The 25,999-nt window shown below is 42.2% G+C and overlaps 1 protein-coding gene across 1 annotated transcript in view; it reads left to right on the top strand.

Moving 5' to 3' along the window:
- Nucleotides 1–25,999, top strand: part of LOC147678099 (hydroperoxide isomerase ALOXE3-like) — a 234,013-nt gene that overhangs the window by 156,108 nt on the left and 51,906 nt on the right. The window contains exons 6-9 of the mRNA XM_086945961.1: nucleotides 2,703–2,875; nucleotides 22,093–22,236; nucleotides 24,571–24,774; nucleotides 25,040–25,126. Of these exons, the coding sequence (XP_086802087.1) occupies nucleotides 2,703–2,875; nucleotides 22,093–22,236; nucleotides 24,571–24,774; nucleotides 25,040–25,126 (608 nt within the window). The remainder of the gene's footprint in view (nucleotides 1–2,702; nucleotides 2,876–22,092; nucleotides 22,237–24,570; nucleotides 24,775–25,039; nucleotides 25,127–25,999) is intronic.

Here is a 25,999-nt window from a genome sequence, read left to right as displayed (position 1 = left end):
GAGGCTGGTGAGACAGCTAAAACAGCCTTTTGCCAGACCCAAAACAAATAGAAATAGAGCACAGGGAGCAGAAACACAGAAGGTCCAGCACATTTTCTAGTAAAACGACAACTAAATGTGTACAGACATTCAGATGTACTGATAAAGCTATATAGTGTGTGTTGGACCTGGGGTTACCAGTCCACATAGGGTAGCCTGGCACAGAGTAGGTAAGACTAAACTTCAGAGGCCAATCGTGTTACAATAATAATCTATACTACTATTATAAAGAGAGAACTGTGTCCTTTGAGCCAGGTAAACTCGAAAAGTACACCACCAATCAAAACACCCAAGACACCTTTGAAAGCCTCAGGGCAAGGAGAAGGACATAGGCTATTAAAAATAAAAATTATACGGTGTTTAAAAAATTTAGAAATAAAAATAAAGTAGTCCCTTGCAAGTAGCGCCGGCCGCGACGTCTGCGTGATGACATAATTTGCGCTCCCAACACTTCCTCAACACTTCCTGAAATGGCGGCGAAGATCGCAACCTGCTGGGAGGACTGCCGCGGCCCTGCTTGCTGCTGGGCGAAATGGCGGCCTTTGCGGGCGGGGCGCCTGGATCGGGACCGGCGGCTGAGGTAAGGATCAGGCTCTCCGGTACATGGGCGAGAGGGGGCCGGGACGGGAGCAGGCCGGGCCGGGAGGGGACCGGGCCGGGCCGGGCCGGGGAGGGAGGGGGAGGGGGGCTGGAGGTTGGCCCTGAACACCGGCGGCTGAGGTAAGGCGCAGGTTCCGGGACACAGACAATGTCGTGGCGGGCAGGGGCCGGGGCGGGAGTGCACGCAAGCCCCAAATGCTGCCCCCAGCCCCTTTCTGCCTCAGGCAACGCTGGGACGGGCTGCTAGTAATAAATATAGTGAATAATTAAATAGGAGGGACCACCCAAAGGGCTGACAGGTCTAACAGTGTGTAAATCATAAAGTGTGGAAACTCGGATTCAACAATTATTAGTCATTGCGCATCACCAAGTAAAGTAAAGTGGAGTGGTGTGGCTCACTGGTTAGAGGTGGTAGACCCGGAAGCAGAGAACGGCCCGGGACCAGGGTTCAATTCCCGACGCCGCAGGGTTGTGGACCAGGGTCAACTGACTCGATAATTCTCGCCTCGGACCATCTCACAGGGAAAGCCAAGACGGGTTCCCCAGTGGTCTTCAGCACCAGGACACCCCGAGTAACAGTGCGCTTTACAAGTATCATCATTACATTACATTGCATCTTGATTTGTTTCAATCTTATTAAAATCTTTGTGTCCATCACACTTCAGAAGTAGGAAAAAAGATCATCAGCTGTGCTTTGCTCTTTGTTTATTATCTGAAATATTTGTACAGTGCATTTAGAGGTATTTACATTTTGTTGTATGTTAGAAGTAAACAACATCCTAAAGCCTTTCCTTTCTGACCAGTAGTATTTTCATATAGTTCACTTTACAAAATTCTTATACTTTGCTGTAAGTGAAAGAGAATTAAACACAAGTCTACATGTTGAAAGAATATGCAGCAATGTATAAAGATGGTTAGATTGTGTTTTGACCTCTGTCTTTGAGCACACAGCAAATATGACAAGATCACATCAAAATATAAAGTAATCTTTAATGCTCCTTAAGCATCGGAAATTAGCATGGGTATTTAGGTGCCTTCTCAGGGCTAATGGAGCTGGTGTAGTGGCCCAACCCCCTGCCTCTGGGCCTCGGTGCACTGCACCGGCTGCATCACTGGTAGCTATATCCCTGTTAAAGATTGTAGACCAAACATCTAGCCACCAATAGGGATATTCAGGCACACAGCAAAACCAATCCATGCCTTTATTAACACAGCATCCAAAAAGTGTCCATCATGTGTTTTGTGACCTATTTGTAGACCTTAGCTTTGTGATGCACTGGCAGCACTGTGCTAAATACTAAGGGGCTTATTTACAAGGCCCTTGCGCCACTTTTGCGTCATTTTTAACATAGTAAAAGTGACGCAAAAGTGGCGCAAAGGCCTTGTAAATCTGCCCCTAAATGTTTGCCAATTTAAAATGTTATTGTGTACATCGAAGGTTCTGGATTTCAGGTTATTAAGTCTTTAAAGAAGCCTGTTAACTATACATTTTTGTACATTTTCTAAGATTTTCTAAGATTTTATTACTAATCCATGTGCTTCAGTAGAGAAAACATCTTGGATCCTCTGTGCATAAAAATCCCTGATAAAATTGTAGTATCCTGTATTAATGGTAAATACTCTAGTATCCTATCCCTTGCCCTACCTTTCTTGGCACTTGCTTCCCCAGTGCAAGGCTGTCACGTGCTTCGCCAGAACATGTTGCTAAGCACATGTTGTAGTATAAAGAATGTAAGCTGTTAGCACTAGTTTGTGTTCAGCGTCAGCTCCATTGGTTGCACTATGTCATTACTACAAAATTCTTACAAATGTTTTAATGACAATTTCCCATGGTAATAGACTGCTGGTCCTAATTACATCAAATGATTACATTCTGAATACACTCACTGTAAAGTAGTAAGGTCTAAGGGGACAAAAAGCAAAAGTAGGGCAGAAGATTCTGAAGAGATGTAAGTGAGAAAACTATCTTCTTGTTAATGAGAACACCACTTACAAAATGGGGAGGATTATTACTTTCTAGCCATTATAATCTTATTGAAATTCCTGTGCTCTCTGTCGCACAGAGTATGTGTGTCAACACTGGAAAGAAGACACCTTTTTTGGGTACCAGTTCCTGAATGGCGTAGACCCTATGCTGATTAAGAGGTGCAACAAAATCCCAGACAACTTCCCAGTGACAGACAGCATGGTGGCAAGCATCCTAGGTCCAAAGACAAACCTTGAGACTGAGCTACAGGTATGTATTTGATCTTGTTTCCAAAAGCCTGCAAGCTGGTGTGGGTCTAAAATGCGTTCAACTGGAAGCTAAAGAAGTTCATTTCATTTTATAGGTCTGGCATTAGCCAAGATCTTTTAATTTTACAAAAATTTCATTCACAATATACTTACTTAAAGGGGTTTTCAGTTTTGTCTCTTCATCCACTGGTCTGTTATTGTGTTATTCACGTGTTGATACTACCCACTACAGTTTCTCAAGGATTAAGCCTAAGGATTTTTACAATCTGGTCGAACGCACTCATCACCCCCCTCAAAGACTACCCACTACAGTATAAAGCTTGCGATAATGGCTCACCTTACATAAGCAAAATACAAATAATAGTGGAGGGTCAAGATTTGGATTTTTACTGAGCAAACGACTATGTGTAAGAATCAGTGGCAATAGTCCACTAATCTAGGTACATCAGTGGCAATAGTCCACTAATCTGGGTACATCAGTGGCAATAGTCCACTAATCTGGGTACATCATTCATGGTTATTGAAAAAATACCCATCAGTAGCTCATCCTTGGCGCCCTTTTCATCATATGGGTTCCTTCCAACCAAGAAGGATAGTATTTTGGTATGGTCAATTGGAACAGCATGAGAACCAGTGATGATATAACCGGGTCACAGGGAGCTTCTGAACAGCAGTGCGGGGGGGTGTGTGTGTTTTGGCGTGCAAAGAAGTGCAGGGTAGTGACATTAAAATTAGATAACCCTGAGGAAAAATTATTTATTAGAGACCTCAGTGTTTCTAAGATTTTAAAACGTGCGAAATTGGTAGTTTCACCTAATAGCTACCAACAGGTTGGTCGACATGACATGTTTCAGCAGACTTTAGATCACATAGGTATCAACTGCATTCATCAGGACCTGTATCGCTACTGCTAGTAGTGTATTATAAAATCAATAAGAAAAGGAAATCTTTCACCTGGGTATTAATGAAGGATCATTCTCCCAGCTAGGAAGTCCAGTGTGAGAAAAACATAGTCGAAAAAAGAACAGAGAAAAATCAACAATTAGTATGTCTACAATATCCAGAGCAATTCACATGGTATATCATATCAGTAAAGAGAACCACAATGTTATTCTCTCCGTAGTACTTTAATTCCTACTATTAACCACAATATCTCGAAATGATATGTGGTAGGACTCTCACTTACCATATTGTGCAGGAGAGTACTGCCTCACCTCACCTGGCTCACAGCTCAGGTAATTGAAGCACCGCTCTAGAATGAGAAAAAAATGGACAAAGACATGTCAGCATACGCCGACTTCACACTTAATCACAGCTAGTTTCGGCGTGCTTGTGGGTTTCAGAGGCCGATTTTATCAGTTTAGGACCTCGGCAGGCTTAAATATCATTGTAGATGTCAAACCTCTATTTATTGTCTTTTTTTAGTTATTCGAAAACAAAAGACGGGGAAGTTTAAAAGAGGCAACTAAGTATATCTAAAATCACCGCTTAGTCATGACTTATGACGGGTGAGTCAAAGAGGTCATGCGCGATGTGTGTTAGAATCTCCTGTTCGTTGAAGGCTCACCTTGAGTTAAACACGCACTGATTAGGACTGTGTTAGTCGCCGCGTCTATTCCGCCGCTTTTGGAGGAAAGGAAACGCATGCGCCTCCGCTAACTTAGCGTTATTGTGATGCAGATCGAGCGGGTGCAGGCTCTAACCAACGGCGTAGTCCTTCACTCCTACTCTGTGCGGGTGTGCGCATATTGTTATGAAAAGCTCGTGTAGTGGCTAGGAGACAGGCACAGAGCCATCGTCTCTTACCTGTCCGTCGATACTTCCAGCGTCCGTCTGGCTGTAAGGGGAGGTAACGCGCGTTGTTAGGAGCAACAATTATGCTTCCCTCGCTAGGCGTGTACCGTCACGCCCACTGCCCTGAGGATTGTGGGGCATGTAGTTCTAAGACATAAATGTCCGTTAGCTTGCCCAATCCGAGGCGCTAGCAATGCAATAGTTAAATGCGCAAGGGTGCGGACCAATGAACATTACAAAAAAGTGTTGCTATTATAGGGAGTAGTTTGCCTAATCCGAGGCGCTTAGGCATACGGACCAGTGGACACTACAAAATAGTATTACTATTGTGGAGTTGGGAATGTTTAACCGGCTATGCCAATAAGGAGATCTGCACAGTCAATTGTTGTGGAGTATGTAATGTAACTGTTCATAAGGTGGAGGGCAAGATCTTTTGTTGCAATAAGATCTCGCACAATGTGAAAGATCATGACTGATGTAAATAACATCATAAGGAGAGGACAAACGTAGCCCTTTAGTCTGGTCAGAACCAATGCCAAAACCCTGAGTGGTTTAGTGTACTCTGAGAGAACCATCACGTAGGTATAATGGATTGAAAGTTAGAGTGACATCCACGGTATGTCATCATTCAGCCCATCTTTGTCTGAATTCAGGGTCTATCGAACTCTCACCGAGGGGGTAAAGGAAAAAGTATGAAAAATTAGACCCGCGGCCTTAGCCGCACAAAAGCATTAATCGAACAGAGGTTGTTTGGGTCACAGGGATAATTTTTTATGACCACTCAGCACTATATTCCCCGAGAGTAACTAAGCAAAATACAAATAATAGTGGAGGGTCAAGATTTGGATTTTTACTGAGCAAACGACTATGTGTAAGAATCAGTGGCAATAGTCCACTAATCTAGGTACATCAGTGGCAATAGTCCACTAATCTGGGTACATCAGTGGCAATAGTCCACTAATCTGGGTACATCATTCATGGTTATTGAAAAAATACCCATCAGTAGCTCATCCTTGGCGCCCTTTTCATCATATGGGTTCCTTCCAACCAAGAAGGATAGTATTTTGGTATGGTCAATTGGAGAACAATCTACTCGAGAAAAAGTATCCTAAACATCTGATACGAAGATCAAAAAAGCGGGCTTTCAACAACAACCGTGAAAGTCTTCTGGAGCCACCGGTACCCAAAATGCCAGAACCCCGGATCACCTGTGTTAATACCTTTGGTACTCGCTCCAATCAGATTCAAAAGATCATAAAGAAGCATTGGAGTATCCTTAATACGGGGAATGACAGCCTGCCTCCCCCTTTGTTTGCTTTTAAAAGGGGTAAAAATCTAAAGGACCAACTGGTCCACACCAGACCCAGATCAGTGACCCCCAGAGCAATAGGAACACTCTGGGATATGCCAGCCGTGACAGGGCACCATCCCTGTGGGAGTTGTGCTGCATGTCCGCTAACTTCCAAATCGACAACCATCGACATTGGGGGTGGGCGCCTGTGGGAACAAAGGCGTTTTACCAACTGTAACAGTCCAAATGTCATCTACCTAATAGTTTGCCCCTGTGAGTACAAATATGTGGGGATGACGACAAGGAAAGTGAAGACACGCATCTCCGAACACAGGAGCACTATTAGGTGTCGAAAACAGTCTACCAAAATGACCAACCATTTCTTAGAGGTGGGACATGGCCCAAATGATTTTCGCTGGACTGTGCTCGAACAACCACTCATACCCAATCATGTGACAGACATCAACAGGTTTTTGTTCAGAAAGGAACAGAAATGGGTATATACCCTGAATTCAGACAAAGATGGGCTGAATGATGACATACCGTGGATGTCACTCTAACTTTCAATCCATTATACCTACGTGATGGTTCTCTCAGAGTACACTAAACCACTCAGGGTTTTGGCATTGGTTCTGACCAGACTAAAGGGCTACGTTTGTCCTCTCCTTATGATGTTATTTACATCAGTCATGATCTTTCACATTGTGCGAGATCTTATTGCAACAAAAGATCTTGCCCTCCACCTTATGAACAGTTACATTACATACTCCACAACAATTGACTGTGCAGATCTCCTTATTGGCATAGCCGGTTAAACATTCCCAACTCCACAATAGTAATACTATTTTGTAGTGTCCACTGGTCCGTATGCCTAAGCGCCTCGGATTAGGCAAACTACTCCCTATAATAGCAACACTTTTTTGTAATGTTCATTGGTCCGCACCCTTGCGCATTTAACTATTGCATTGCTAGCGCCTCGGATTGGGCAAGCTAACGGACATTTATGTCTTAGAACTACATGCCCCACAATCCTCAGGGCAGTGGGCGTGACGGTACACGCCTAGCGAGGGAAGCATAATTGTTGCTCCTAACAACGCGCGTTACCTCCCCTTACAGCCAGACGGACGCTGGAAGTATCGACGGACAGGTAAGAGACGATGGCTCTGTGCCTGTCTCCTAGCCACTACACGAGCTTTTCATAACAATATGCGCACACCCGCACAGAGTAGGAGTGAAGGACTACGCCGTTGGTTAGAGCCTGCACCCGCTCGATCTGCATCACAATAACGCTAAGTTAGCGGAGGCGCATGCGTTTCCTTTCCTCCAAAAGCGGCGGAATAGACGCGGCGACTAACACAGTCCTAATCAGTGCGTGTTTAACTCAAGGTGAGCCTTCAACGAACAGGAGATTCTAACACACATCGCGCATGACCTCTTTGACTCACCCGTCATAAGTCATGACTAAGCGGTGATTTTAGATATACTTAGTTGCCTCTTTTAAACTTCCCCGTCTTTTGTTTTCGAATAACTAAAAAAAGACAATAAATAGAGGTTTGACATCTACAATGATATTTAAGCCTGCCGAGGTCCTAAACTGATAAAATCGGCCTCTGAAACCCACAAGCACGCCGAAACTAGCTGTGATTAAGTGTGAAGTCGGCGTATGCTGACATGTCTTTGTCCATTTTTTTCTCATTCTAGAGCGGTGCTTCAATTACCTGAGCTGTGAGCCAGGTGAGGTGAGGCAGTACTCTCCTGCACAATATGGTAAGTGAGAGTCCTACCACATATCATTTCGAGATATTGTGGTTAATAGTAGGAATTAAAGTACTACGGAGAGAATAACATTGTGGTTCTCTTTACTGATATGATATACCATGTGAATTGCTCTGGATATTGTAGACATACTAATTGTTGATTTTTCTCTGTTCTTTTTTCGACTATGTTTTTCTCACACTGGACTTCCTAGCTGGGAGAATGATCCTTCATTAATACCCAGGTGAAAGATTTCCTTTTCTTATTGATTTTATAATACACTACTAGCAGTAGCGATACAGGTCCTGATGAATGCAGTTGATACCTATGTGATCTAAAGTCTGCTGAAACATGTCATGTCGACCAACCTGTTGGTAGCTATTAGGTGAAACTACCAATTTCGCACGTTTTAAAATCTTAGAAACACTGAGGTCTCTAATAAATAATTTTTCCTCAGGGTTATCTAATTTTAATGTCACTACCCTGCACTTCTTTGCACGCCAAAACACACACACCCCCCCGCACTGCTGTTCAGAAGCTCCCTGTGACCCGGTTATATCATCACTGGTTCTCATGCTGTTCCAATTGACCATACCAAAATACTATCCTTCTTGGTTGGAAGGAACCCATATGATGAAAAGGGCGCCAAGGATGAGCTACTGATGGGTATTTTTTCAATAACCATGAATGATGTACCCAGATTAGTGGACTATTGCCACTGATGTACCCAGATTAGTGGACTATTGCCACTGATGTACCTAGATTAGTGGACTATTGCCACTGATTCTTACACATAGTCGTTTGCTCAGTAAAAATCCAAATCTTGACCCTCCACTATTATTTGTATTTTGCTTAGTTACTCTCGGGGAATATAGTGCTGAGTGGTCATAAAAAATTATCCCTGTGACCCAAACAACCTCTGTTCGATTATCACCTTACATAAGCCACTGGCTTCTTTCGCCAGTGGCACATTCAAGTGCAAAGGTAGTTGCCAACACTGCCAGTGTTAGATTTTTACTTTAATAATACATTAGTGCTGGCTTTGCATTTAGAGCCTGATGTGATAGCAATTTGCTTTCAGTGTTGTTGTATGCCATGCTTATAGAGACATTTAACTTTTATATTACTACTCAAAGATGTGCAGCGTATTCCAGTTTCCTGCCCTTTTATTTATCTATCTATGCAACCCGAAGTTACTTGTCTGTCCCTCTTTCACTTTGCCTGATCTATCTTTCATATCTATCTATCTATCTATCTATCTATCTATCTATCTATCTATCTATCTATCTATCTATCTATCTATCTATCTATCTATCTATCTATCTATCTATCTATCTATCTATCTATCTATCTATCTATCTATCTATCTATCTATCTATCTATCTATCTCTCTCTATCTATCTATCTATCTATCTATCTATCTATCTATCTCTCTCTCTCTATCTATCTATCTATCTATCTATCTATCTATCTATCTATCTATCTATCTATCTATCTATCTATCTATCTATCTATCTATCTATCTATCTATCTATCTATCTCTATCTATCTATCTATCTATCTATCTATCTATCTATCTATCTATCTATCTATCTATCTATCTATCTATCTATCTATCCATCTATGAGTAAATGTCTTTTTTTTGACTGGGTGTGAGTTCGGGGCAAGCAACAGCCACAATCCCTTGCAGGGTGAATCACTAAAAGTCACTAAATTAATCTGTGCTTAACCATGGGTAAGTTGACACAAAATGTAGTCAAGGATAATGTCGAAGCAGGGTGTAATGGATTTATACAGTACTCAAACAGTAATAAAGTGAAGACACTACACAAGAAAAATCCCACACCAATAAAAAAAGAGTAACTTTTAATGGATTATTTGACATCAAAATGACAAAAATCCAATCTGTAGAACAGGAATTATGATTTTTTAATTTTGTTTTGTAAAACCTAGCGTCTAAAACATAGGCACTCACAATCATTTTCCCAGGAGCCAAAAGGTTTGGTCACTGATATGAGGACATGAAGCATGTACATCTAATGGCTGAATTGCATGATGTGAAACTGGAAAACCTGGATAAATCCCAGCTTCCTAACCTGTCCAAATTGTGGGATCCTAGGCAGCTCTTTTATTTTACATTCTCTCCTTTTCTTTCATTATCACATATAAGAGGACGTCAAAATACATTACTTCAGGATGTGCCCTGCACAAAACGTTCCCCTGTCTTTAATGTAATAAACTATAATGTTATTTATGTGTAACAGCAAACCAGGGCAAAAGGGTGCCCAAAACAATTTGCTCGCCTCTTAGTTCACTATTGGTATTGTTGTCAGGGTGCGTGGGAAGCATGACTGTATCTAAAATAATGTTTTAAAACTATCACTTTAAAAATATACTTCTCAATTGACAAGTATAATCTAATGTAATGTAATGTGGAAAGGTTCTCCATGTTAATGAAATGCACTTTTCATATGTTTACATGTTTGCTGAAAGATGTCTTCAAAGATGAAGGTGTTCCTAAAGTTAAGAGGTGCAAGACATCTTCCTTTCTTTTCTTTTTTTATTTGACTTCAGTTAATTAATTAATAAATGCTGGCCCATCTATTTAATTGCTGTGAATGGCACTTCTGGGTCGAGTAATCAGCCTTTTCGGTGCTGGGGTCGGCCAGGGGGCAGGATGTAATGATCAGGAGGGCTGCATGAGGCTCCCAGGCCATACTTTTAGTATCACTGGCCTAAAAGATCAAAGCACCAACGAGTACATCTAGTTATGCGAGACTGGGTCAAAGGCGTAAAGTATGGCAGACCACGACAGAGTGTGATTGGGGTACACAAAGTGGATTGGGCCTGGTTAGCGCTTAACTTCAGACTAAGAAGAATTTCTAAGAAAAATATTCAGAGAAGGTAAAGTTGCAGCTGGGCAAGACTGCAGAAGGTGTTCGAGGAGGAAGCATTGTCGTCAGATAGTCTTGGATCGAAGCTGTGATGAATATTTCTATACTTGCACCTAGTTTCTGAAATGAAAGTCAATAGTCTCCTGTGGGACAAGCCAGAGGGCTGTAGCCGAAGACAGTTCCACGAGTCCTGATGTACTGCTGCAGAAAAGAAAGTAGTGGGAGAAGCCACAAAAACAATTCAAATAGGGAAGTGTCTCAGGGGAAAGGCAAGCAAGTTGGCCCTTCCGGTTCTCAGAGCATTTTTTAGCCAAAACCTTTTCTAAGTTGCAACTTTTGGATATGGTCACATTCAGCACCACTTCCAAGGTCTCAGGACTGGTGGGGCACCACTTGAAGGGTCCGGACTCACTTAGGCTGTGTTCAGGTGTGGGTCCAAGGACAAACATTCGCCCAGTCAAAAGATCAGGGTTAAATCCGTTGTTCGTTTGCTTTCTATGCACCCCAGTCTGAACCCAGCCAGATCTCTTAACTGGTGGAGAGTGTTTGATTAATTCAGCATTCCATCCATCATTTCTTACCTCAGCACTTTTTGCCCTAAGTGGGATGGGTATGCCCAGACGTGGGTCCCTTGCTCACTGTGACACTGGTTTCAAGCTAGCCTGGCTGATGAGGGCTTTTACCCCAAAACCGGTACAGGAGGCTTGATTTCAATCCAGGTAGAACCTGGCTTTGCAGCTCGGGCTTGACTTTTCCCATGAGAAACATGGTCAAGACTGATTTGAATAAATTGGGGTGGCGTGGTGAGCAAAAGTATGATGGAATAAACCCAGATCTTTTTGACTGGGGATGCATGTGTGCATTGTTCAGCATTCCGTCCATCAATTGTTCCTTTTGCTTTTGTCACCATAAGTGGGAAGGGTATGCCCAGATGTGGGCCCTGTGCTCACTGAGCCACTGGATTCAAGTTAGATTGGCTGATGAGGGATGATGGCCTAAAATCAGTCCCAGGAGACACTTGGTCTAGGGAGGACTTGCCTTGGCAGTTCGGGCTGGGCGGTTCCCATGAGAATGATGGATTAAACCCAGATATTTGTGACTGGGGGTGAATGTGTGCGTTGATCAGCATTCCGCCCATTAATTGTTCCTTTTGCTATAAAATCATTTGGCAAACAATCGATACAAAGGGTCCCAAATTAAACAGCAGTAATGTCAGAAAGAATTTTTGTAGTTAGGACATCCTATTCGGAAGGGAACAAGGAAGGTGTGACGGGATAGAACTTCTGCCATTTTGAAAATTAACTCTCCCACTATGAAGAAGGAAATCAGGATATTCTTGGGAATGGTGTCATCTGTGGATTCCTGGAGTTTATTTTAGATGTGGACAGTATGCTTATTTTAAGTTGCCTACAAATTGAGCAGGTACTTGTTGCCTTGCTCTAGTCTTTCCAAAAATCTAAATTGCAAGGAATCTAGACATATCTGAATAGGGATCCTTTAGTACATCCTAATGTACTGATAGTAGCGCCTCACAGATAATGGATGACATTTGTAGATCAAAGATTACTTTAGCAGGTGTCGTTCTGAATGCTTAGATGATTAGAAATCTTTCCACGACAGTGGATACACTTGTCACTAGTACAGCTGGTGCTTTGCTGGCAGTAGATACCGAGCTAACAGCTATTTGGTCTATGGTGCTGCAGAATCATCTTGCAGTAGATATTGTGCTGGTAAAGAAGGTCAGAGCCTGTAAGATATTGAACATTCAACAATTTTGTACCTTTTTCCCTTATAAGAACAAGGCAATACGAGGAGTTGTGCAGAATATCACTTTATTGAAAGCTGGCTTAAAGGAATTAAAAGCAACTGGTGTTTGGAAAGCAGGTGGAAAGGGATTTGCTCATGCTGCCATATGTGGTACGTTTAGTAATCGTGTTAGCGGGCTTTGAGGTGCAATACAAAGTCATATTTTGAACATTGGCATTTTATTGATTCAATTATTTGCTATGTTTAGGAGATGTTTAAGGGATTTAAACTTATGAGATCAAGGAAGATGGTGACTGAAGGAAAGCAAGTTAAAAGGAAAAGGTGGTGGTACTATTGTGACACTAGTTATTTATATGTTACTTATAGTGCTAGCACTTCAAGAGATAAAGAGATAAAATTACTAGACCTTGCAGAGTAGACGCAGGATTCTAATAGTTGCTGAGTAAAGCTCTACTGTGTTATTGGTGTTGAATGTGAATCAGTGTTAATGGGAAACATCCGGAACAATGAGGCCAGAGCCACGCGTTCCCGAAGCCCGCAGGCCGAACAATGACTTGCCTGAACAACGACTTTGCCTTAACCATGCATGTGTGTGGTTAAGGCAACGTCATTCTAGTGTTCAGGATGGATGGGGAGAGAGGAGCATCAGAAAGAGAAGAGGACAGGTAAGAGGGGTTTACAGTACTTCTTAGTTTTTTTTAGGGGTGGTGGTGTTTGGGTAGTTTTTAGGTGGTGGGGGATTCGGGGTAGTTTTAAGGGGGTGGGGGTTTTTTGGTAGTTTTTAGGGGTGGGGTCCCTTTACCAAGAATATTTATGGTAAAGGAATGCATGGTAAAGCAATTTGTGGTTAAGACGTGCTCGTTGTAGAGACAGCGTTCTAAAGGTAGGCGTTGTAGAATAACTCGTTTTTCCGACATACAACCAGTGTTAATGATTTCCTGGAGTGCTGGTACTGATGCTGTTGCCCTGAAAGCCTTACATTGGTAGAACTGACATTGATAGGACTACTGGAGATTACACTGGTGGTACTGACAACAATGTTGACTGAGTTACTAACAAATTTACTGGTTGCTCTAATGATTTTTTAGTTTTTAATCTTTCACTGATGTGCAGAACATCCCTAGTGACCAATTTACCAAGACCTTCAATAAGGCTTAGGCGCTGATAATGACAGATCTACAACAATAATTACTGTGACAAGGCTGCATCCACCGGCACATTTGTAACCGTTTCGTTATGTGGATTGGCTTGGTCAACCTTGGCACAACAACAAAAATCATTTGTCTAACATTGCTCAACTTCAACAGCAGTCTAAAAGTTGAGCACCTTCATGCATATAACTAATCAGTGTAAATAATTGGTTAAGGTGGATTTCGATTTGATATACTATAAGAATTAATTTTTGATACCATTCCTGCCTTCAGGTAAATGAGGTCAAAACCTTGTGTCTATTATCCCATTCCCTGTCTTGGCTGTCAGCAGATCATCAGTGATAGTTTTCTCTCACAGCTCACCGCAACCATGGAAATGTGCGATTTGGCCACAGATTTCATTCTCCATCTGGACAATATGCATCCTGAGCTTTACCCGCTCCCTCCACATCTGTCTTGAAAGCTTTTCCTTATCAAATGCCTAGTGATACAAAGGAGAGATCAGCAGCCACTCAAAATAGGGAGTAGATAATCTTCACAAAGAGCCTCCTGTCTTCTCTTTTGGCTACTTGTAGTCAAAGGGGAACTACCCCCTTGGTTGCATCCCATTTGCAACTATTGGGAAAACCAGAATACTTGCTCCATAAAGGACAGGGCTGGGGCTGACTATGAGGGGGGGGGGGTTTGTTTACCTGCTTTGTTGCTAAAGGAGCTAAAGGGGGGGGGCTTTGAAAGAAGATATGAGGCAGGCAGAGAGACTCTTGGACAAGGCTCTTTCCTCCCATCAGACCAATCTGTAGAGCAAAGTCTTGATGGATATAATTTATTCTTAATCATAGGATCTGCAGTGTAATTGTGGGAAAGGAAGGACATTTTACTATTATTCATTTAAAGCACTCAGCCAATCACTTCTAGGTGGACAATATACAACACCGCTCCTCTCAAATAGATCTGCTGGAGGAGAGAAGAGTCAGGACTGTCTGTTAGTGAATCAAATCAATCAATTCCTGCACCCCCTAAACATGTACAACTCGGGAAAGCAACCGATGACTTTGGGCTCGAAGACATCTTTGAAAGAAGAACCAGATAGATCAGCTGGAAATAGAGTTTCACTTTTTTATCATGGATACAGTTTTCCCCACAAAAAAACCTTTGGTCTGCTGTTTTAGGGAAATACTACTGAAAGTATAAGAATCTGTAAAGTACTGCAGAAAAAAGGCTGCAAGTTCTAAATGTGGTATTTAGAAGCATTTACTCTCTAATGTGCTGAAGTTCCCCACTAAAGACACTTATCGACACACTGAGCAGACAAGTTGAAAATTGAATTCTGGCTGAAGTTCTGATTACATTTATGGAAAACACTTTCCCCACATAAATTTGCAGTCTGGCATTGAAGGAAAATCTCCTGAACCTTTAAGAAAAAGAAACAACTGAAATGAAGATAAGCACATTTTTCTGCATGTCCTAAAAGTTAGTACTTGAAGATATTTTCATCTCTAATGACTAGGAGAAGGTGCTGATGCTCTCTGACCAAGACACATCATGGGTCGTCAGGATTTTTTAGATTGCTCTTCTCTATTCTTTGCTCCATGAAGCAGGGATTCGGTGGGATCTACTGAACAAAGGATCTTACCTAGAGAAACCTAACCTGACAATGGCTAAAGGTTTTCCTTGTAGACTGGGTCCAGCGTAGGAAAACTGCAAGAGCCGAAAAATGCGATCAAAGTTTGCTTGACAATATTGCTACCTCTCTCAATCGCCCCAGCTGCAGACTGTGCCTAGATCTCAGCCAACCGCTCCTTAGGCTTGCATTTTCTTTTTACAATTTTATTTCTTTTTATTTATTTGAGAAGTTTTATATAGCGCTGACCAGACCGGTGGGTATCGGAGAGCTTTACATCAGTTACAGAGCATGGTAAAAGCATAATACAATTATGCAGAAACCCCGTAATACAAATACTGATAGGTCACAATGACAAAGAGATCAAGTTCGAGGTCTAGCTGGTGTAGCGTCAGGGCGGAGTGAGGAGCCGATTTCAGTGCTCCAACTGCTCCTATCGGTTTACTAGGGATTGATCGAGGAACAGGATCTTGAGCTGGCTTTTGAATTTAGCAAAGGAGGGAATAGTTCTGATGTGGGGAGTAATAGAGTTCCAGATTTTGGGCGCATTTCCGGCAAAGAACCTGGCCATGGTTTTTTGTTTTTGAGCTTTCAGAGGTATGAGTAGTAGGGTGTTTGAGCTTCTGAGGTTCCTGTTCTGGCCTGCTTTTTTGAGTTTGGCCGCCAGGTATTCGGGTTTGCCGGTGTGTAAGGCTTTGTGTGTGAGGCAGGTGACCATTCTGGCAGCCACGTTGAGAGTAGTTTTAAGAGGAGCAAGATGTGATTTTGGAATTCCCCTGAGGACTGCATTTCTGTAATCTAATCTTGACAGCACCAATGATTGAGTGGCTTGTTTGAGATCTTTGGGCGGGATGAAAGGTTTTATTTTGTTTAGTATCTTCAGGTAGAGGAAGGCGCTCTTAGCTGAGTTCTTAATGTGTTTGGTCATGTCAAGTTTCGGGTTTAGCGTGATGCCTAGTGATTTAACAGTCAGCCAGGGTGAGGTTTCCATTGAGCGCATCAATAGCTTTTAGCCAATCCACCATTTGGGGGGTTCTTTACTTTGTTCGATATGAGGAGTAATTCAGATTTGTCAGGATTCAATTTTAAGTGATTGCTTGACAACCAGAGTTGCACTTCCTTCAGTATGCCGTTGAGTCTTTGAATGTCATTAACAGAGGAGATTTCCAAGTAAATCTGCGTATCGTCAGCATACAGGTGGAAGGGTACGTTAGCTTTTTTGAGTAGGGTGGTGAGGGGTTCCATGTAGAAGTTGAATAGTTGAGGGGAGAGCACTGCCCTTGAGGAACTCCCCTGTTGACTGGGTGAAAGTCAGACTGTAACGACCGGGTTCTAGACCAAATGGGATCAGCTCCTGAGAGCCCCTCCAACCCAGCCGGAACGTAACCACTTCCCTCCTCAGGACCATCTATCCAGGCACCTGGGTACCTGCCTGAGGATGGGGAACTCGCAATATACAAGCTCATATCATCAGAAACACCGCTAAATCTATAGGGATACTAAGAATACTCACTGATTACTAAGGACATCCATGCCCTACACCACACTCATACCTCATAGTCTCGCGACCACATGGTTCCAGACTAATCTACCCTGGGGCAGTTCTGATTATCTACCATTACAAACTGATTACCATCAGTGCTCACTCGACACGCAATCCGGCGTGCCATACACACTGGGCTGCAGCCCCAGTGCTCTCTTTTTATCCGGTCCACAATCCGGCGGACCTACACACCGTGTCCCCCCGGTGCTCTCATTCACTTACAACATGATCCACAATCCGGCGGATCTACACACTGACTACCCTCAGTGCTCACTCAAGCCGCAATCTTGCGGGTATACACACTGACCACAATCAGTGCTCTCACTAACGCCACTTACCAATGACGACCACTTTCCTATGAATACCTTCAGCTCTCTGTCTCTATGTTGGGAAGTCTCTCTCACTATTCACTAAGGGTTTGCTACTACAATAATATTATGGGGTGGCCGAATTACTTAGTATATACTTTATCCCTCAGTTCCAGGGCTCCTCTCTCTCCCTAATTATTCAGTTATCACTTACCTGATCAGGGGTAGCATCTGTTCAAACAGTAATACCTGACTAGGAGACAAGGTTACCTCCACTGTGTGGGGACAAAAAATATACACACTGTATGCAGGAATAAAAACGCTCTCTATCATAAGAACAACACATGCACACTAGTTCACTAAGAACTGGGGTATCTTTATTACAAAATGGCAATAGAATACACATACATAAATCTGCGGGGTCTCTATAACTAACAGGAACTTTTAACACACCGCTGAAAGAAAAGGATTAGACATACAGTATGAGGGCAAGGTTATCTGTGGGGTCTCTGTGACTAACAGGAACTTTAACACACCGCTGAAAGGAAAAAGGATTAGACATACAGTATGAGGGCAAGGTTATCTGTGGGGTCTCTGTGACTAACAGGAACTTTAACACACCGCTGAAAGGGAAAAGGATTAGACATACAATAGAAAGCACTAATATGACAAAAACTGATAGCACCTGATTAGTATGAAGTTTTGCTCTAGCTGTCATCTGGGCTCCTCTCTCGTCTGTGCCTTAGCTCGTCTTAGATTCTCTCCTGCACTCTTGGACACACATCTGCGCTGATCACTTTGCACTGGATTTCTCTCCCCCACGGACTCTCTCCACCTTCCAACTTCAATCTAATGGTTCCTGCCGCTCTGATAACCGTTTGTTCCACTAGCTTTATCACTCTGTTTAAATGTCTCTGTGCCAATGTCCAATTAACTCCAGCTGCTCCCACAGGTTAATCCACGATATAACTTCAGTCTCTTCTAAAAGGCATTACTTCAGACTCCAGCTATTCACAACTCCTCCTGATAAGTAACTGCTTCTGACTGCTTCCTTCAGTTCCAGCTCACTGACTGTCTGTTTATCTTCTCTCTGTTCCAAGCATCTTCTGTCTCTTCTCTTCCTGCAATTCCACTCCTCCAACTCTACCAACATTCTCCGCTCCTCCAATTCAACTCAACTGCTTCTACCACTCCAGCTCAACTCCCTGACTCCGCCTCTGCACTTCACTATTATAGAATGCTCTTCCCTCATGGAAATTTCCAACAGAGGGCTGCCTCCCACCGAATTCCTGTGCCAGCTCCAGGGCCCCTTGCGCAGCCGCAGTGACCATCTGCTTGTTACGTCTGGGCCCAAGAGACGAACACATTCTTCCGATAAGAACCAGTCCTGGCCGATTTTCCCCTAGCAGTCAACAGCCTTAACTATAAACATTACCTTTCCCCTTGAAGCATCTCAGCTCTATCAAAAATGGAGTCTCTCTAGTTCTGGGCCTTGTAGGCCTGAGAAGGATGAAATAACCCTTAGCTCTGTCAGAGTACCTACATAAACCATACCAATGTATAATATAAAGTCAGGACCACAGGATCCAACCTCTACTATAAGCAAAATAATGAAAGGCAAAGCCAATAGGCAATAGATGGATTAGAGTAAGGGATCTATCATCATATAAGGCAGCTATCCTCTTCTAGGTCTGGAAGAAAGGGCTTAAAAAGGAAGAATACAGCCTATAGATGTGAGCAAGCTTAAAGTCTTTATCACTCCGAAATAGAGCCAAAAAGCCTGTCAAGACACAGACTCAAAGTTTTTGATTTTGATTCTCTAGGAGCGATTGTGTAAGAAGGAGGAGAACCATTTGAGGACCACCTCATCAAGACTGACCCTTTCTTGAAGAACCTTGATGAGAAGTTTGTGATCTACTGTGTCGAATACTGCCGATAGGTTGAGGAGAATGAGGAGACAGCATTGATCTGACTCCAGTGGTTTGTGAATGTCATCAACGATGTTGAGGATCGCGAATTCTGTGCTGCAGCCTTTCCTGAAGCCAGATTGATGGAAGTCAAGGAGGTTGATACTGTCCATGTGTTGAGTTAATTGTTGTAGTACGCATCTTTCTAAGATTTTTGATAGAAGAGAAAGGTTGGAGACGGGTCTGAAGTTGTTCAAATCGGTTGTATCCAGGCCACGTTTTTTCAGCAGTGGGGTGACTTGTCCCACTTTGAGGCAGTCTGGAATGATTCCACTTTTTAGGGAGCTGTTTATAATCTTTCACCAGAGTGGGCTAAGGCAAATTTCAGTTTTTTGGTCAGTTGCGCAGGTAGAGGGTCTAAGACATGAGAGGAAGGCTTGAAGTTGGAGATCAAATTGACTATCTTGGCTTCAAGAAAGGGGTGGAAGAGATGTTCTATGAAAACCTCTTAATGTTGTGTGATCCCTACACCATGTGCCATATTAATGTATTTCATTGTAATATATTACTCCTTTTCAATAATTTGGTTTAAGGATTTTAGGCCTCTCTCTCTTCCGTAGTTTAGCAACCCAGTTTCCAATAGGTAGGAACTAAGCACTGTTGGCTAGTTTTGTATATTAGCACTGGCACTGATGGTGACTGCATCACTAGGCTTGCATTAGAAGCATTGATATGATGGTGACTGGGTTATCCCATTTCCCTATCCCGTATTACATCAAATTTAAGGAGAAAAGCCAAGAGCAGGAAGCAATATTTTATAAATATTTTATGTGAAAATAAAAGAACAGTCATTTAAAAATGGCAATCATTTACCCCACACAACTCATTTTTCCTGTTTGTGCATTGTCAGGATGATAAATATTTTGCTAGCAAAATTTCCATCTACCATTATTGTGGAATCTTTACACTCACCAAAGGGGTTGGGGCAAAGTCTGCAATATTTAATCCTTGAACGGAGGATGACCAGGATCTCTCCATGAGCATACAAGCTTTTGGAGCAGTGACTTTCAGTTGAAATACTCACATTCTATTAGTACAAATTAATGTTCGTTTAATTTCTATGTTCATTTGTAAGCATTGGAAACTATAATCCAAAAGTTGGTCACATCAGTAGTATTTATTTATAGTTGCTCCATAGCAGCATAGGGAATGGGGTACCAGAATGCTAGGGATGCCAGGCAACCTTTATTGAATGTTTGAAGTAATGCCTGAATTATCTTTCAGTGAAATATAACCACACCACATAGTGATGCAATACCCATGAAAAGACTATGTGACTTATCCACTACCATGTTGGGAAGAGAGTTAAGGACTGGACACTGTGACACCCCTTAGAACCCCTTTCAATGCAGCAGCCATAATGGTCAGGGGAAAACAAAAATATGACCACATCTCCCCTGCCCTGAAAGAACTGAATAGTCTCCCTATTGAAGCCTGCCGCAACTTCAGATTTGCATGCATTACACACAAAGCATGTTAGACTGGGAAACCTGCTTACCTTGTCAAAAAACTCAAAAACGCAGGTAAGAAGAGAAGCATAAGAAGCTCTAGCACCCTACTTCTCATTCCACCCAAAGCCCACAGACAAAAAGCACTGGCTCTGTCTTTCTCGAGCATTGCCCCTAAAATTTACAACTCCATACCAGTACATAACAGGGCCACCCCCCCCCCCCCTTCTTCTGCTTCAAGAGACAGCTAACGGAGCTTCTCCTCATCCAACATCCTAACTAGTGGATCATCAATTGCCCATCACTACAGATTCTTAACCCCCTCTCTCTCTACACCTCCTCCTTGTCACTTGTCCTCCCTCATGCTCAACCACCAACCTGATCTGATTCTACTCGGCCGTCCTGATTATACTTACTATTGTGTTATGAACATGTACTGATGTAAAGCGCTCTGATAACCCTGGGTCTTGCCAGCGCTATACTAAAACTCTTAAATGAAGTAATTATTTAATTAATTAAAGTCTGTCAGGTTTCTTTCCTGTTTGCCTGGGGAAAGTGTGGCTCCTCCCAGTAGTAATGGAGCTATACTCTCATTAGTATTAATGAAGGTTGTCAAGTGTGTTTTAAATAGGCTCCCAGTTATGGGGAAAAACAAACCAAAGGGCAAAACACCCCATTGGCAATATTGTACCTCATGAGTGAAGATAAAAATATATGCAGATGTAGATAAGCAAGGTGCCCAACTTTCCATGGCATCAAGGCAGGAAAAGAGTCAAGCAAAAACTTCAAGAAAAACATCCAAAGAGAAATCTGACTGCAGAGAAACAAAAATCAGGGTGAAAAAAAATAGCAAGTGGAAAATGAACACAAAATAAGGGAACCTGCTCTTACATCACAGGAAAAGACTCAACTTCACCTTGAATAGGAAACCTCAGTCGGAAATCTTTGGACAGACCACTATCTTGGAAAGGGCTGTTCATAAGGATTGGCCACTTTCCTTTCTTTTAACCCATGGTGTCATCTACTCACATGAAGAACCCCAACCTTCCCTTCCAAATCTCCATGTAAGTCACAGAGCAATACTTGTAGGGACTGCAGCTACTTAAATGCAAGCATAAGACTGTGAAGATGCTGAGTCGCGAGTCCTGAGATGCATTTTGTGAATGGACAATGAACGTGCCAGCTTTTTCTCAACATACACTGCCTTAGGTAAACTCCCCGGCACGGATGGATCTTTTCTAATATGGGCTATCTTTGGCAGGGGCATATCCACCAGTAAATCTGGGAGATATAAAGCCAGAAATGCAGATGAGAAATCTGCCTGTTAATGTACAAATTATTGTACAGTCCTCTTCTTAATCAGGCTATTTTAGAGAAATATTTCATTTAAGGTGTCAAAATTGATATCTACTAGATGTGTTTGCATATACTTCCCAATTATGAAAAGCTCACACATTTATCAAACTGAATACTTATCAAGTACAGATAATACTGACATTTACAAAGTGATGACTTACATATTTAGTTGCATTTAGAATCAATGTGTTCATGAGTGAGTGAGCGGTCAGGGTTGTGATATCTCCTGCACCTGCACAACCATGCCATCTTGCAATCATGGGTGCGTTTTTTGTTGGCATGTCCTCTTTCAATTACATCTGTACTATCTCGTCTCTTTCTAGAGTGGAAAGATTTTCATTGCAGATTACAAGATATTGGAAGGCATTCCGGCAAATATATTGGATGGTCATCAGCAGTACATGGCCGCTCCCTTGTGTCTTTTCTACCACACACCCCAGGATGAGATGATACCCCTAGCCATCCAGGTAAGGTGTTTTATTTGATGAGCCATCTAGCTTGTCCAGAATTGTCACTCAAATTTCAAGTTATTCGTTGATTGTTGTGAACGTAAATAAGTGTAGGCCATCAGTGTTCTTCATTTGGTTATTCTGAGACAATATTTGATGAAACTGTTGCTTGAAGGGTATAGATTTATTGGGCATAACACCGGAAAGGACCAACCCATCCATCTACAATCAAAAAGGTTTGCCTTTATGACAACGGGAGGTGCTTGGTACTATGGAGCTACCTGTTTAGGATTTTTAATATGCAAAGTTTTATAACCTCTTTACCCAGAAACTTCAAAGGGATTTTGACAAAAGCTTGCTGGAATGCAGGCCATAGACTCTGGCGAAAAACCCACTCCTTTACCTTTCAGTCAAATAATATCTATAAAGAACTGCAGAATCTGAAGTGACTGCACCTGGGGAAGAGGAAGGGAGATGAACAGAAAGGAAATGCTCCATATGAGTCTTGAATTACTGACCTTGGGCGAAAAGGGTGGTGGAAGGTGTGAAGCAAGGACCTACGGTCTGCAATGAACTGACAAGAACCCCCTCCCCCCTTAATCCTATAAGTTAGAGTACCATTATTGAAATTACCTTTATAGCATGCCATGCCTTAAGAGTTGCAGTAGAATGTTTTTTTCAGGCTATGGAAGTGGAGAGGCTGTGACTAGCCCCTAGGAATGCAGAATACAGTCCAGAAACAGAATAGGAAGGTCCCCTTCCAATAGTCAAGATGATGGGAGCCGGGATGACTTGGAGTATTGAAGTTGGAGAATTCTGGAAAGGCATAAAGCAACGCTGAGTACCTGCAGAGGAAAGGCTTAAATCTAACTGCCCAAGGGAACGATAGAGGAGTGAAACAAAAAAAGGTTGCAGGGAATGCAAATGGTGCAAACTACAAGATTGGAATTTAGAACCCATCAACTACTTTTGGCAGAACAATTGTAATGCTGTGCCTGGTGCCTAAATCTTTGCAGCTGTTACTGTCTCAGATAAGTCCAGTTCCTCTGGCTCCTTCTGGAAAGTTCTGGCTTTTTCAGCTTGCCCAGGGCCTGTTACCCTGTGATTCCACCCTTCTTTGCCTACCCCAGCCACCACTCCACAATCCCAAAAGCCAGACCATAATGAGGTTGTATTGTGGAGTCTGAGAAATTTGACTGCATCAATGCACCACGGGACACAATCATGGGGAGCACCAACTTCCTTATTCCTGACAGATCTTGTTTGGGACTGGAGAGTGATGAAGAAATAAAGCAATTCAACATCCTCACTCATAATTAAATTATCCACTAGGCACTTGCGTCTTTAACTACACACGTGTTTGTCACATATAAGCACAGTGATGTATATAAATGACTGTTACAGAATATTTTTAGGCAATACAAATACCAGGTAAACTTCTAGTTTTGAGTATGGCACTAAATCTCTCTGGCATACAATGTGTTCTAATGCTAAAAGCCCACATCAGCACACACCTCTTTATTTAATCTGTGCTTAGTTTCAGAACATGTTGCAGCACCTATCGAAGATGATGTTTTCATCTAATCTGGCTGTTGATTTCCTGACAAGAAGCCAATGTCTTGTCTTCTTTCTCTTTCTCGTTTTGTAGGTGACCACTGTCCTGCTTATCTCTCAGGCTCCTTGTTCCTCTCTTCTTTCCTGTAGCCAAAATAAAGGGTTTTACAAATACTTCTACAGAGAAACCATTACACATAAATAGAAAAGGTACTTTCCCAAAATGTAAGAACCAATGACCTCAAAGAAGACAGTTATATTTTACCAGAGAATCTTCTTGCTTACTGCCCGATTCATAAAGAATATTCTGGGAGTAAGCTGACTTACTCAATTTGAAAGAGTAAGTCAATCTGTTTATTTCAAAACACCTTAAGAATTGGTTCCTATACAAGCACAACAAGATGTTTGTGTACCGTCCTTGTTCCAATGATGCTTCCATTTACTCTTCGGAGTTCAAAGTTCCCAATGGACTCAGTCCATATGTGTGTGGGCAGTTGCCTAATTTTAGCAGCTCTTGATGAGAGATATCGTTTCCAATGCCTTTATCCCATATAGCCGTGGGTTTAGCATTCATGTCTCACATTCAACTCTGATTATTTGTCAACTCTGTCATGTTCAGTGGGAATTCTGAGAACTATCAAAAAAGAAATGGTAGAAAGCTACATTGTTCTTGACATCTTGTTTTAGCAAACATCTAAGTCTAATGTGTTGTTCTGTTGAGCTGTGTTCTAACAGCAGCTGCTTGCTCAGTAAATACTAATTTCTATTAACTAGTTATTTGTGCATCTTCCTTCGCAGTTAAAACAGACTCCTGGTCCAGAGAATCCCATCTTCCTGCCCAGTGATAATGAGTGGGACTGGTTGCTTGCCAAGATGTGGGTGAGGAGCTCCAATTTTGCAACCCACCAGGCTCTGTCCCATTTCATGAGGACACACCTCTTTGCAGAGGTGTTTTGCATTGCTACATTGAGGCAGCTCCCAATGTCTCATCCTGTTTACAAGGTAAGAAAGACAAATCAGTAAAGTCAGTAAATTGATTCACTATACAGATGGAGCATACCAATAAGGTTATAGAGCAACCCAAACAATGTTAGACAAAAACATAATGGATATCATGAATGACAGATTCTTGGAGGACTCAAAATTAACATAGGAGTATACAACTATATGTTAGAGAAATGCTGAGGTAGTGATAATGCAACATCTGTATGAAGCGCACGCTGTACCTGTGCTTCTAGTAACTAAGTATTTGCCTGTCTTTCTTCAGCTTCTGATCGCTCACCATCGCTATACTTTGGAAATTAATGTGCTCGCCAGAGATCGCCTTATTGGACCGGGAGGGTCATTCGATAAGGTAAGATTGGGACTCATCTTTGAAGACCACCCCTGTAGCTGGCATCCAAAAGAGATCATGATAAACATACATAACATAGCAAATACATTTGTAAAATGTGCACTCACACTTCGGTCTCTTGGTGCTGCAAACACATATATTTAATAGTACTCAACTTAGAGGTACTCATTTTGTCGACCTCAGTTGGATGAAATGCTAAGTGGAATTGTTAGAAATCAAACCTGTGGCCATGAGGTTAAACACAAATACGCATGGTGTGGATGGATTCGTCTATTGAGCCACCATACCCAACTTGAGGTGAATGGAATCAGAGCTATGACATCATGATGAGGAACACAAATTCTGGTAAACAAAAATAAAGAGGACCTGCTTGGAGTGAAATTAGTTTTTTCACTCACTTATGCTCTTTTCTTCAATACATCACACATCATTACACACATTGTCACTGGCTGGTTATTTCATTCTCTATACTAAAAAGTAATTTTGTTGCCACATTTTTATGGGAGTGACAGCCTTAATAGGAAGCTTCCCAGTCCACTTCCATATAATGTAAAGATGATTGATTGGCCTTTTGCATGCCTCATAGAATGAATAAATGAAGGAACATTTATAAAGCGCGAGGTTACCCAGAGGCATACCAGCGCTAAGACGTCAAGTGAACTATGAGGAAACTAAGCTGCCATGAGATTAAGGAAAAAGAAAAGTTTTCAGAAGTCTTCGGAACTTGAGATATTCCGGTTCGGCACGTATGTGGAGGGGGAACCTGTTCCAGAGTCTTGAAGCATTGTATATGAACAGTCGGCCTCCACTCTGTGCATGTTTAATCTTCGGTACACAGATAAATCCTTTTTTGCCAGACCTAAGGGCTCTGTT

Source organism: Lissotriton vulgaris, chromosome 12, assembly GCF_964263255.1.
Source record: "Lissotriton vulgaris chromosome 12, aLisVul1.2, whole genome shotgun sequence".
Classification (NCBI taxonomy): Eukaryota; Metazoa; Chordata; class Amphibia; order Caudata; family Salamandridae; genus Lissotriton; species Lissotriton vulgaris.
This window is presented reverse-complemented; position numbering and strand designations above follow the sequence as displayed.